Source organism: Poecilia latipinna, unplaced genomic scaffold, assembly GCF_001443285.1.
Source record: "Poecilia latipinna isolate Pla-1442-1.1 unplaced genomic scaffold, P_latipinna-1.0 Scaffold953, whole genome shotgun sequence".
Taxonomy (NCBI): domain Eukaryota; kingdom Metazoa; phylum Chordata; class Actinopteri; order Cyprinodontiformes; family Poeciliidae; genus Poecilia; species Poecilia latipinna.
In genome coordinates this window covers 282,387-295,189 of record NW_015113569.1, presented here as the reverse complement: position 1 = coordinate 295,189, position 12,803 = coordinate 282,387, and the positions used below count along the sequence as shown (strand labels likewise).

The following is a 12,803-nucleotide window of genomic DNA, read 5'->3' as shown; positions in this document are numbered from 1 at the left end:
ACCACCAGTCTGGAGTTAGTTATATGGGGGACAAGACTCCCTGCCCAGGGCGGCATAGCCTGAGGGAGCAGCTCCGGTACCAAAAAGCAAAACTTGTCATTTGCATCCTAAACATGTTTTCTGATGCTTATTTCTATTGCTTATTCTTGTGCAGTTGGACAACAAAAAATACTACAGACCAAGTATTTGGTCTGCAGTACATAAAGCAATATCTCAAGCTTTCAACATCTTAAAGAGTGCTGTTCAGTCCATCGTCTGTAGATGGAAAAAGTTTGGCACAAAAGCACAACTACGATGTCATAGCTGTCCGCTTAAGCTAAAAGGCTAGCCAAGGAGAGCACTGATGAGAAAAGAGACCCATGGTAACTCTGGCAGTGGAAGAATCTATTGACAGGATAGCTATTGGTCATTCATGTCACAAATCTGAACTCTGTGGAAGAAAAACTCAACTGTTGGATGAAATCCATCAGAATTCCTCTGTGCAGTTTGAAAAACAGTTTTTTGAACATCATCTCCCTCCAGTCTGACTGACCTTTGGCTATTTTTAAAGAGAAATTGGGGAAAAAAATTCTCCCTCTAGATGTACAAAGATGTTCCTGCAATAAGTTGCAGCTGCAACTGCAGCAAAAGGTGCTTCTGCAAAGTATTGACTCAGGGTTCCACATGGTGAGTACTTTCACGTGGTATTGTGGGGTTAACGTCGTAGACATAATGGGTCGAGAAGTGAATTGCCAGGTCTAGCGATGAACTTCCTTCTTAGACCTTTGCATACAAGCATTGGCTGCACCAATTTCTGTAGTTTGAAGCTGGCGAAACTGAAATCCAGTGCGTCAGGGTGAACTTGGTACCAAACATGGCAAGTTTTGAACTTGTGTGTCTGTCTGTCTTCCGTCTGAGGTGCAGCCGTTAAGAGGTCAATATGAGAAACTTCTTTCATCTGTGTGTAAACTGGCAAACAGTGAAACTACCAAGTCATAACTGAACGCGCTTCAACAATTGAAAAGTGTCAGCAAATAGTATGGCCCAGACTGGCACTACACGAAGCGGATGTCTAGTCAGATCGAAAACATTGTGGACTGAAGCAGCCACATAGGAGCCGTTTCACCCACCACACAGAATACGTTACTCCAGTGAAAGCAGACAAACACATTCTCAAAAATGTATTGTTGATCTCATCACTTTGCATTCATTTACTGAGTCCTTCCGTTTACCGTTCTGTTCTGCAGGGCTAAAGCACAATGAAATGAAAAAACAAGTTGTTTTTTGATTTCTTTGGATGTTTAATGTTTTTTTCAACATATACAGATGCACACAACAAATACATGATGGAAAGATAAAAAAGCACAATATTTACATTTAAATACAGTTTATACAGGTGTTCCAGTGAACAAATATGTCCGTAATTGTCAGAATATGAATAAAGCTTTGTGGTTTTTCAGAGTTGTAAATGTTATTGTTCATCTGCTTGTGGTAATTAATGCATCAGGAATATAATTTCAAATATGATTACTAGGCTCAGGTCTCAGGTGTAGTATTTTGGAAAACAGGGGTCTATATGGAAAGGGCTGGGGTAGTTTCAGTATCTGACATGATAGAGGGACGTTTGGGGACTGCCTGGACTTTAACAAGCCCTCCTTTACCCACAACACAAGTTTTAGCCATCCTCAAGAGGTCTTCCCTGAACCGAACTCCAATAAAGACATACAGGAAGGGGTTGAGGCAGGCATGAGTAAAGGCGAGACTCTTGGCGATCTGACCGGCTACATCAACTTGACTCACAACGGCGCAGTCTGTAATCGTGGTATTGGCTGCCTGCGTGGCTTCCACAATCAGCAGGGTGTTGTGAGGAAGCTGGGAGAGAACAAACACGAACACAACGGCAAAGATGACACGGAGGGCCTTGTGCTTTTCAAAGCTTTTCGCCTGCAAGAGTGTGCGGATAATGACAGAGTAGCAGAAAACCATGACCAGCAGAGGAAGGCAGAAGCCCATGCATATCTGCAGGGACAGCACCAGGATCTTCGTACGGTTGAAGGCATTGTTCCAGTAGACCATAGTGCAAAAGGATTGTTCCTCTGGGTCCAATTTCACCTCAGCAAAGATAAACTCAGGCAGGGCCATGATAATGGAGACACACCAAACACAGATGCAAACAAGTTTGCTGTAAAACAATCTCTTCTTCTTGAAGTTCTGAGCTTTGGTTACTTGCACGATGGCGATGTAGCGGTCCACGCTAATGCAGGTGAGGAGGAGCATGCTGCTGAAGAAGTTGATCTTGTAGAGAGCAGACACTATTTTGCAAGAACTGCTCCCGAAATCCCAGCCCTTGATGGCGTCGACTGCCCAGAAGGGCAGCGTGCACAGGAAGAGTAGGTCTGCCACTGCCAGGTTCAGCAGGTACACGTCGGTCATTGTTTTAAGGCGGTTGCGCACAGTGAGGTAAATCCAAACCACCAGCAGGTTACCCACAGACCCAAGGATGAAGATGATCCAGAAGAGAGGTGGCTCGTACTGGCTGCGAAAGTCCCTAACCCAACGTCTGTCACACATGCCTGTGTCATCAGTCGGCCACCCGTCATAATCAGAATCAGGAGTCTGTTGACAAACAGATTTCTTAATAAGTTTCAAACAAGTATTTTATGCAAGACAGTAAGTAAAGATGTTTTGCACAACAATCTCTAAGCCTTTCCTACTGATGTTGCAGCTTTCTGTCGCATATTTTTCTGTTCTCTTTAAGTAACCCAACAGCAGAGGGTTTCACAACATAACCCACATCTGGTGGGAATATAGTGAAGGTACATCAAACGCTGTCTGTGACGTACATTCTAACCGAGAGTTCGCTGTCAGGTGCAGGTGTTGTGTCTGTGCAGGAGAAACCACACAACTGCACCGTTTCCTGCTGCTATCCAAGCCTGAGGGGGTGAATGATCCTGAGGGGCTCAAGAAAGGGGCGCCCGCTGCAGAACTCAATACCCCAGCAGCTCAACGTTTAGATGTAGGGCAGAGATAAAACAGTGGGGGGGCTTAGGTTTTCACAAACAATGGAAAATTTGATGTAGAGATGGCTATGACACTGCCTGTGGCATTTAACTGCACAGCAGATGTCTGCTGTCAAACACGAGTAATTATTGAAAAGGAACATGTATTTTTTTTTTTTTTGACAAATTGGGTTAGTTTTATTAATTAAAGAGCAACGCAATGAAATAGCACAATAAGGCTCGCCTTGTTATGCAACAGACTGTGAAGTTCCCTCAGATACACGGTACATCAACTGGAGAAAAGCTGTCAGTGTTTTCTAGCTAAAATGTTCAAAGGGTTTTATCATAAAGTGGTACTTACAGTAGACACAGTGTATGTGTTTGTTGTCAGAAAATCAGTTGTTACTTCCATTTGACCTAAAAAGAAAAAGAAAAAAGGATAATTAGTTAACCAACACTGTAAATAAAATAACTGTTTCACATTATAGAAATACATTTTAAAAACCTGTTTTAAAGAATTTAAACATATTTACCCAGTTTGTAGGAAAGTGAGAAAGAGGAACCTGTAGACAAAGTGCGTTCCTGTCGGCGTTCAACAGCTGTCAACTTAATCATCTCACTTGCTTATATGGTTTCTCTTCAACCACAAAATCACGTGTTAACGTTTATCCCCACATGTCTGTCTCAGCCCAGCAGAGAAAAACAACACAAAACCGTTATTGCTGAAATAACTATTCAAGCTGAGAACGTTTACATATCAAATATATATTAGGTGTGTTTGTGAAAACTTTCACACAACAACTGTGCACCTAAACCTTAGACATAACCTACAGAAGTGTAGCCAACAGAGTGGGAGTACAGCAGGGTTTCTTAATAGGGTCTTCTTTGTTTGGTTTTGACACATGTTGTTTACAAAGGTGAGGGTTTTATCACCGCAAAATATTCACTTGTGAAACTGAAAACTCTAAGCTGTGATTGATTAATGCCTGAAAACAGAAGCCGAGTTGTTAATATTTTGGTTTAAAGATTAGATTTTAAAATATTTAATTTTATTTTGTGTCATCTAGAGCTAAATTCAAGCGTTATGTTAGTATGGAAAGTTGATTTTATACCTGAAGAAACATATGCTAGCAAGCTAGCATGGCTAATGTGTGTTGTCTTTGTAGTTCAACACTGGACTTCCCGAGTTCCCAATTGGAAAAATTACAACAAAGCCACCCTAAAGTCAGTATCCTATTCCAAATGGTGAAAGTTGAAACTAGCCAAGGTACCTTTTGTACAGTATCCAAAATGGCTGGTGCACAAAATGTGGCGATCTTTGCTAGCATTAGCTATTCATTAAGGATTCACATGGACAGCAGCGCTTTAAATCAGTCAAACTGCAGTACAAGATCTATTTTTCAAGGTGCTTCTTTACGGTTTGGAAACATAACATGGAAAGAAATGTTATGGGCTGTATTGCTAATGGTATTTAGAGACGATGGTGGCAGCTAGACCTGGGATGAGCTTCTAAAGAAGTATTTTGGTCACTTATCCACACGTTATGGCACGAAGATGCAAGAGAATGGAAAGAAGTCTGCTAAGATGATCAGACATCCGATCAAGATACCAAATAGACGCCTCTAATTGGAGACTTTTTCCAACTATATCCCACCTGTCATATATAGAAGGCAGAAAATATAACTATATATCCATCTTGGGTTTCCCTAGAACGAGCCGGAAAGTGTCAGTAGACAGGCTGATGTCTAAGTTTTCCTCATGGGAGCCATTTCTAGGAAGACCTATCTTAAAAGTTGGAATATAAGATGGATGGACCATTTCAATGTTGTTCAGCAATCCAAAGACATTCGTGTAGCCATGTAAAGCAATTAGATGTTTGAATACAGAGGATGTGCGTGTGTTATCTTCTGTCACTGACAGGAAATATTTTACCTATTTGTGGTTTATGTTGAGATAACATTAACGATCCTGAAAAGGAGCTAGTTTGGTTAAACAGGTAGAACTTCTGGAACAGCAACATTAAGGTTCAAACTCAAATATCAGTAGATAGCTTAATGTTATTGTCTTATTTTCACTGCCCAAAATCACTTGGCAAACAGGCTCGAAATTTGCATTCATATTCCTGTGATTCATCATTGTTGTTAGATACTGACTGTTATACAGTCTGTGCTATTTTCTTCACTTGTAAGTGGTCATAATGTAATGCATGACATTTCCCTCTAGCTGTCTTTGGGAAGTCCTGTAAATGCGACTTTGCTTGTATAAGAGGAAGTAAAAATGTTATTTGATAGTACCAAGAACAAAAGGAAATTAAAGACAAAAGTACGTCATATGGCTCACCACAATGAAAAATGAAAAATGAAAACATGATAACAAAGAAAGTCCCTGTCTTACCATCAGATGGGGTTGGAAGGGGGTGGACCACATTTTGATCACTTAGTCAACAAAACAGCAAAAAACATTCAAAGTAAGAAGTATTTCAATTCATTTTTTGGCTTGGATCTCTTGTGAGCAAATAGGGTTAAGAGGTTTACGCACTAAGTTTCACTTCCCGACTTTGCTCCGGCGTGTGTGAAACACTGAGTGCACGAGAAAGAGCATGTGGGACATCACCTCTTTAGACTAAGGTTCAGATTTTAAAAACCTGGTTGCGTTTCTCAGTTTTGATCAGAGAAAGGCTCAGGGAAACGGCTTAGTGATGATCGGATCAGTGTTTACCTCCTGGGAAAATGCTTGAGCGCTGACACATTTTGCTCACTGCTTTCTATCTTACAGACTCTGCACGCATATTTCCAACTGCTTTCTTTTAGCCAGTGGTTAGAAACGGCAAACAGAAAACTATGCTCTAGAAAATTAATATATCTACTAAATGCACAGAAATACCAAGTCCAATTTTAGAAAATACTGGTTGATCAAATTAAAGATTTCTAAACACTTTATAGCTTATTATGAACACTATCATAACCAATTAGCTGATCTGTAAAAGCCTTCACAAATATATTTCACTGTAAGCCCACATATAACTGCTTGTTCCAGCCTATCTGATTCAAATGGTTGAATTTACTCCTTAGGAACAAACTGGGGCTATAAAACAGCCCCAGACTATAACTGACCCTGGTATGTGGAAAGTTATCAACGCCTGGAACAGCACTGGTGTCACAATACTTTAATAATGACTCAGTATAATACACCATTTAAATTACCCTGATAGCACTGATGTTGATGAGGCCATATGATTCCAGTCTTGTGTTCCCCTTATGAAGGGATTACTCACAGTGGTTTGGGTAAGAGCTAACCATACTGTACAGTACAGAACCACTTTCTGTGGGAACCGTCTTTGCATTGAAAGGGATCTTTGTACTTTCATTTGGGTCTCTACTGCTTCTAAAAACAGTGCAAGCGCTGACTCCAGCATGTTTGATCAGCTGTTTTCACCTCTGTGCGCGCCACAATGGCTGCTGTTGACTTACCAACCAGAAACCACTTGCTGCATTTTTGTTGGTTGTACAGGAGGCTCTACTTCTGCTTTTCAAAGATGTATAATTGTATAATCTGCTTGCAGATGTTTTCACATGCGAGTGTAACTGTTGAGTTGGGGTGTGTGGTCAGCAGCAGCTTATTTTGGATGTGAAGTAAGATATGCAAATATGCAAGATATGAAAAGACGCAATAAGACAGGTAGTTCTGAAAGGAGCTCAAAGTAGGCTGAACACGACTTAGAGGTTGAGATTTAAAGGTTGTGACTGTCTAATTCGTAGTATGTCGCATTTTACACCTAAAATGTTTAAAGTGCAGCTGTTTTCTTTCTGCTTTTAATTTATTGTCTTTCATTTTTGATTGTGCTGACCAACACTAACAGACAGATAACATCAGCCAGTAAGTCATTGTTTTTCTCTGTTCATGCTTAATCACCCTTAATCGTTCATCATCACTGGTGGCCTCAATACACTGAGGCTGCACATGTGTCTGAGTCACTTGTTGCACTTCCTCTTTACTGATTGATTTCTTGGGATGTTTTTAAGATATATGCAAACTTGTGTCGGAGTGCTGTTGCTAGCTTTGCTGCTGAATATTTTCATTAGTTGGTGAATTGAGCCTCTAAATCTCAATGTTGTTTTCTTCACCTTCTTAGTCTCACCCTTTTCTTTAAATTTTTTTATTGTATATTTCTTTCTCATAAGTGCAACACTGCTACTATCCTCATTGCTTCTTCTGTCTTCTTCTTTGCAGGTTAAAACAAAAATTAAAACCACAGAACTCTTCCAGAATTTACAGATGGCCAGTTTTGTCCCTGCATGTAATCAAGTTCTGTAGGATCTCTCTAATAATCTACTCATTTGAGTTGAACCATCTGAAATATCTAAACAAATGGGACAAAGACCTTTTGAGGACTGACTTTTGACACCAGTAAATTATATCACTCATAGACAAATTGTGGATATAAACCGTTTAATTTTGCATCCGGTCGCTGTTATTTTATGCTCTGCCAATCTTTGAATTTGTATGTACTGTAAATAAGGATTGTCATAAAGGGTCACCTTCAACAACAACCAATGTCTGAGTAAGACCTGTGAAGTGGACATAAAGTAGACAGGAGTAGCAGGAGTATTCTTGGTTCTGTCTGCTTAGAAAAGCAAAAACACTAACTGGAAAAAAGTTAGTGTTTCTTCCAGACAGCAGCAGTTTCCAAGAAATTTCATGAGCCTCTTCAATCTCATGATTGACGATCTGGGCCTTATATTAAACTCTCTTGACGTTGGTTAAAGAAAAGTTGATTTAATTCTGGTGTGAATTTCCTGAAGCACCACTTTCCCAAGAGGTTTGAGGGTAAATTCCACATAAAACTCAGTGAATGTCCTGCCTCCTGATAGAGTCAACAGGTATGGAGGTATGGACAACAGGGCAAGCTGGAGTTCAGAGAGTTCATCAGAATTGGGATTTTCAGATTAATTTAATAAGTCGAAATGCCTGGCTCACGTCAGAGGTCATGGAAAAATGGGCAGACTGTTTCAAGATCAGGGGAAGGCAAACAACCAATCAAGGTATGCAAAGCACCATCTCTACATGTTCTTGTTGAACCCTGAAGCTGACTGTCTGGCAGATGAGCAGTGAAGACCACTCTGGGTGCCACTCATGGCAGCTAAGAACAGGAAGCTGTGGCTGCTGTTTACACCCGCTCACCAAAATTGGAAAATTATGGCTTTCAAGTCCTTGACGGTCAATTTCAACGACCATATTCAGATGGTAGGGTCAGAAACCAACCTGAGTCCTGGATCCATTTACCACCGGCTCTGGCTGGCAATGTTGGCGTAATGATGTGGGCAGCTATTTAATTTATTTTGGGGCCCCTTAGCTTCAACTGAATTTAAATGCCACATCATAAGTATTGTTGTTGACCATGTCTGTCCTTTTATGAGAACAGTGACCTCTGTGTTCTGCAAATGAACTTTTAAAATGCCTTAAAGAATGACAAACATTTTCCTTCGGCACAATAAAAAAAGTTAACACAGTTTCCCACTGTGATTTTAAACTGACTCAATTGGTCGTCAAATAAAAGCTAAACGATTTGGTCTGACACTCCTGCCTATAATGAGCATCTAAATAAGCTCTGACATTAAGTTCTATAGCATGAAACTAATTTCACTCAATTTTCTGATGAAACATGAACCCTTACAACTGGTTAGAAAGAGCAACCGGGTTTATATCTGGCCAGACTTTCACTGTTGTTTTCTGGTTTAGCTCTGTGGTTGGAAATAGAAAGGATCTAATGGGGAAATACCCGTGTCCTGATCAGGTAAATGTAAATACCACTTGTTTTTTTACTGCCCACTGTTGCAGTAGGTCAGAGTGGCAGGCTTACAAATCAGTCAGCAAATACTGAAGGTTGTTAAAAGGTATTTTGAAAAGTATTTTCTTCCATCCTCTGCTCAGTCTGCTTTTTGTTATGTTTGTAGGGTTTTTTCTACGTCCCTGTCAACTGCTTATTGGTAAAAAAAAAAACACAGACATGTTAGTGTTTGGACAAACACTAGAGAATCATAGGGGAATAACAGAAATGTATCTGACTCAGTGTTGCATCATGGTGGTTATGAAAACCAGTTGCAGCTTCTAGAGTGGTTTTAATTTACCTAACAAACAAATGATAAATGAGGTTGTGAAAACTTCCAGGATTCTAAGGGATGCATGTATTAGTCATCAGTGTAGGGCAGTGAAAGCGGAAGGATTTGATGAAGCAAACTGCTGTACGTCATAGCAAAAGGCCTAAGTTGCAAGATGTCTGTTGCTGAATGAAAGGGATTATAACTCCAGTGGCTTTTCATGTCTACATGTTGCCCTGTTGTGAATTGTTCTCTGTCCCACTGAATTCCTGAACGTTCCCATCTTGGGACAAATACCTGCTCTGCACATTTAAGATAAAACTCTGATTTTCAATACTTACAGTGGGATTTCCTGGAAAAGTGTCATAATGAGGTTTTACTCTAAGGCAAGCAACAACTATGGACACATAAAGCAGTTTAGCTGATTTATTGAATGTGCAAAGTCTAATGGAGAAACTGGAGAGGCGTTGATCCGAGGTGGCAGGAAGGGACTGGAGGAACTGAGAAGAAAGGTGAGTGGTCAGATTGAGGAGTAAGCATTGTAGACTTTGATGAATGACTCTTGCAACGACTTAGAGCCTGACGATTGAGATGAGCGGAGGTGGGTACATGGATTCTGCAGTAGTTGAGGTTGACAGGATCCAGATGGATGTGTGCCGACAGGAAACTGAGGGTAGACAAACAAGCTGCTTTGTGATGCTCGAGACATTATCCAGGGTCGAGGCCTTAAGAGAAGCAGTGAGGAGACGGACATAATCGAGCTTGGTTACCCATACTTGAGCACTCCTTCACTGTATCCTCCTCGTAGCTTTTCTGATTAATCCTGGCTGCTCAGGCTTTCAGTTTAGATGTGTTGTAGGTGTGCAGTTGCTCCAAACTGTTTCAGATGATGACATTCCACATTACCTAAACTTGCATTAAACATCTAGAAGGCCTCCACCCTGACCTCTCTGTTGTGTTTCCTAGTCTTCACGAAGCTGTTTGTTCTCTAACAAACCTCTGAGGCCTTCACAGAACTGCTGAATTTAAACTGAGATTAAAATGTGACCTATATTTACTAATGAGGCGACTCCTGAGAACAGCTGTTTGTGCTTCATTTTGTAGCATTAGAATAAAGGGGGGTGAACCTGAAGTAGTCAAACAAAAGAAACGATCTGTACAGAGAATGGCAACTCAAATCATAGCTTTGCACTTTCAGATCATAGCTTTGTTGCTGACATCTTTGCTACTGAGAATAAAAATTACTCATGATAAAGGTTAAAACAAGACATGAATCAGAACATGCAATTGTTCTCGGAAGGAGTCAAAACCGGATTCAGAAGCACTGATTTTAATCTGCTGTGTTTTGTGTGTGTGTTTTTTTTTTTTTTTTTGTGGCACAAATACCAAGCAACCTGCTGCTCCTAAACCTTTTAAAAACTAGATTACTGCTGTCAGTAGGTCAAAGAGATGAAGGTGAAAACAAAAGACAAGTGAGGAGAATCACAAAGTATGGAAACAACAACAACCATCTGAAGCTTCTTAGCAGGAACTGTTTGGTTCACAACAAATGTCATCTCGAGACACATTACAAAATAGTCATCTCAATTCAGTCAGACATGCTTTCCAATTGATTTTACTTATGAAACAATTTGGTCATCTTTTCTATTTCTGTTTTGCAGCGTTGAGTGATTTCTGAACTGAGCACCTTAAAGTGCAGGCCATGCTAACAAGCATGCACTGGAGGTGAGTAACCTCTCCACTCACCAGGGGGTGTATTTGGTTTCATACGTAAAGTAAAAGTAAAACGCACATTTTTGCTTTCTGTTTTTTTTCTTACCTAAAATCAAGAAAGAAATTCCACTGTACCGCTCCCCTCTTTGTGAAATTCTGATGAAATCCTAGCTAGCAAGCATTTGCTTTGTGATTCCGTTGAAACACCAAACAACAGAAGCTTCTATTCTGCTACTGAAACTGAGAAAACCCCTTTGATGCCAAGTCAGAAAGCAGAAAGCTGCTCTGAATTGAGTGCGCAACTCTTGAATTTATTAACTGTTGCCCCGTATTGTGGGAAAGTACTGTTACTGTCAGCTTTCGGCAGTACGAGAGATTGCGTTTGGTACCGAGAGAAGGCTGCCACCACTTCCTGTATCTGCTAGCTGTGATTTATTTCGTGCATGGAGATTGTAACTGCTCGACTGTGGCATCCTATCTGAAATTATCAGTTTCCCCCACTTGGTTCAACTGCATACACACATGCAAGCGCTAGTACAAATTCTTAGGCCCTTTGTTTCCACAGATACTCAAATAAGTGTGATAAAGCTGGTTTTGTTGTTAATTATTTCGTTTCCCTCTTTCTTCAAAAACTTTGTACACGCCTCAAACTTTTTCAAGTTTTGCTTTACAACAACAAACTTCTTCTAGCTTCAGGTCAGCGCTGCAGAGCGCTATTTGCATAAACCAGCCACCACAGACAAAGTTTCTTGCCTCAGGCTCTCTCTCTGTTGAACACAACCAATATTTGCACTATTTTACAAAAAAAAAAACAAATGCTTGGTGTAGATATTGATCTGAAGTTTATGTGTTTATATTTAATGTTTGCGAACTTGTGAAACTAAACATAAATTTCTTGTTTATGCACATAAAGTTGATTCTGGTATTTTTGGCTAAATCGCCTTTCAGTGCAATTGCAATTGTAATGTGAAGACATATCTTGACCAAGTGGAGAGTTTTACACATTCCTCTTAGTAAAAAAGCTCAAATTTAGTCACTAGGTAATAAAAAAAAAACATCTGCAAGCAGCGTTTTTATTTTTTTAAGTTTTGCCATCCATTCAATGTCCCTGCTGAAGAAAAGCTTTGCTTCCACCACCACGTTCCACCGGGATCTGAATGCAATGCATGAAAAATTTATTATTTTCTTCCACAAAACAATTCTGCACTATTTCATGTCCCCCAATCGCACAAAATCCCAGTGAAACACCAAAAAAAAGTTTCTTTGTTCTACATTGCTCAGTTAGTAGGAGTATTTTTGACAGGCACTGTATATCAAGCATGCAACTCCCCCACTCGATGCAAAACTAACACCAGTTTAGCTCAGGACGTTGTGGCTTTTTATAGTTTCAATATAAACAGCGAAGAGATGACGGTTGACTAGCTATTGACCACTTTGCATCTTATTTTGTCACTTTCTCGGTTCTCATGGCTCATTTGTCACAATGTTTTCTCAGAAAATAAGAAGTGACAAAGAACAAGGCGCAGGTGTAATTTGGGCCGTTAAAAGTTGAAACTTATCTTACTTCTGAAACGTCTGACATCATCTATTGTTGTTTCCTCATAATTTGTTATTTCAAGAATTGAGGAAGCGCATCATCCTCTAAGAGCTGCTTGATTGCTAATTAGATCTGATAAAATGTGACAATAAAAATCATACTTTCTGCTCTCTTAACAGTTTAATCACAGTGCAATTAGAGCTTTATTGTGAGATAATGTTTGGGTCTACTATACTCAGTGGTGGTTGCAGCATGAAGATCTACAGCAGCTATAAAAAAAAACATCAATATAATGTTTTATATCAATCAAAATGGGAGTCATGGTGCAATAAAATGTTTCCACGCTCTTTGGATTTTTGCAATTTGGCGCCCCCTTGTTGAATGTAAGTTATTTTGTTATACTCAGCTCACTGTATTCTTTCTACTCTACTCTTTTTTTAAACCCTAAATTTAAAACAAAAAAAATGACAACATGCA

The 12,803-nt window shown here is 39.9% G+C and overlaps 1 protein-coding gene across 1 annotated transcript; it reads right to left on the bottom strand.

Moving 5' to 3' along the window:
- Positions 1–1,265: 1,265 nt before the first annotated feature.
- Positions 1,266–3,622, bottom strand: LOC106957976 (C-C chemokine receptor type 9-like). The gene is made up of 3 exons (XM_015049596.1): positions 3,512–3,622; positions 3,340–3,395; positions 1,266–2,595 (listed from the first exon to the last, which is right to left on the bottom strand). The coding sequence occupies exons 1-3, from the start codon at positions 3,591–3,593 to the stop codon at positions 1,552–1,554; spliced, it is 1,182 nt and encodes a 393-aa protein (XP_014905082.1). The 5' UTR covers positions 3,594–3,622; the 3' UTR covers positions 1,266–1,551.
- Positions 3,623–12,803: the final 9,181 nt, after the last annotated feature.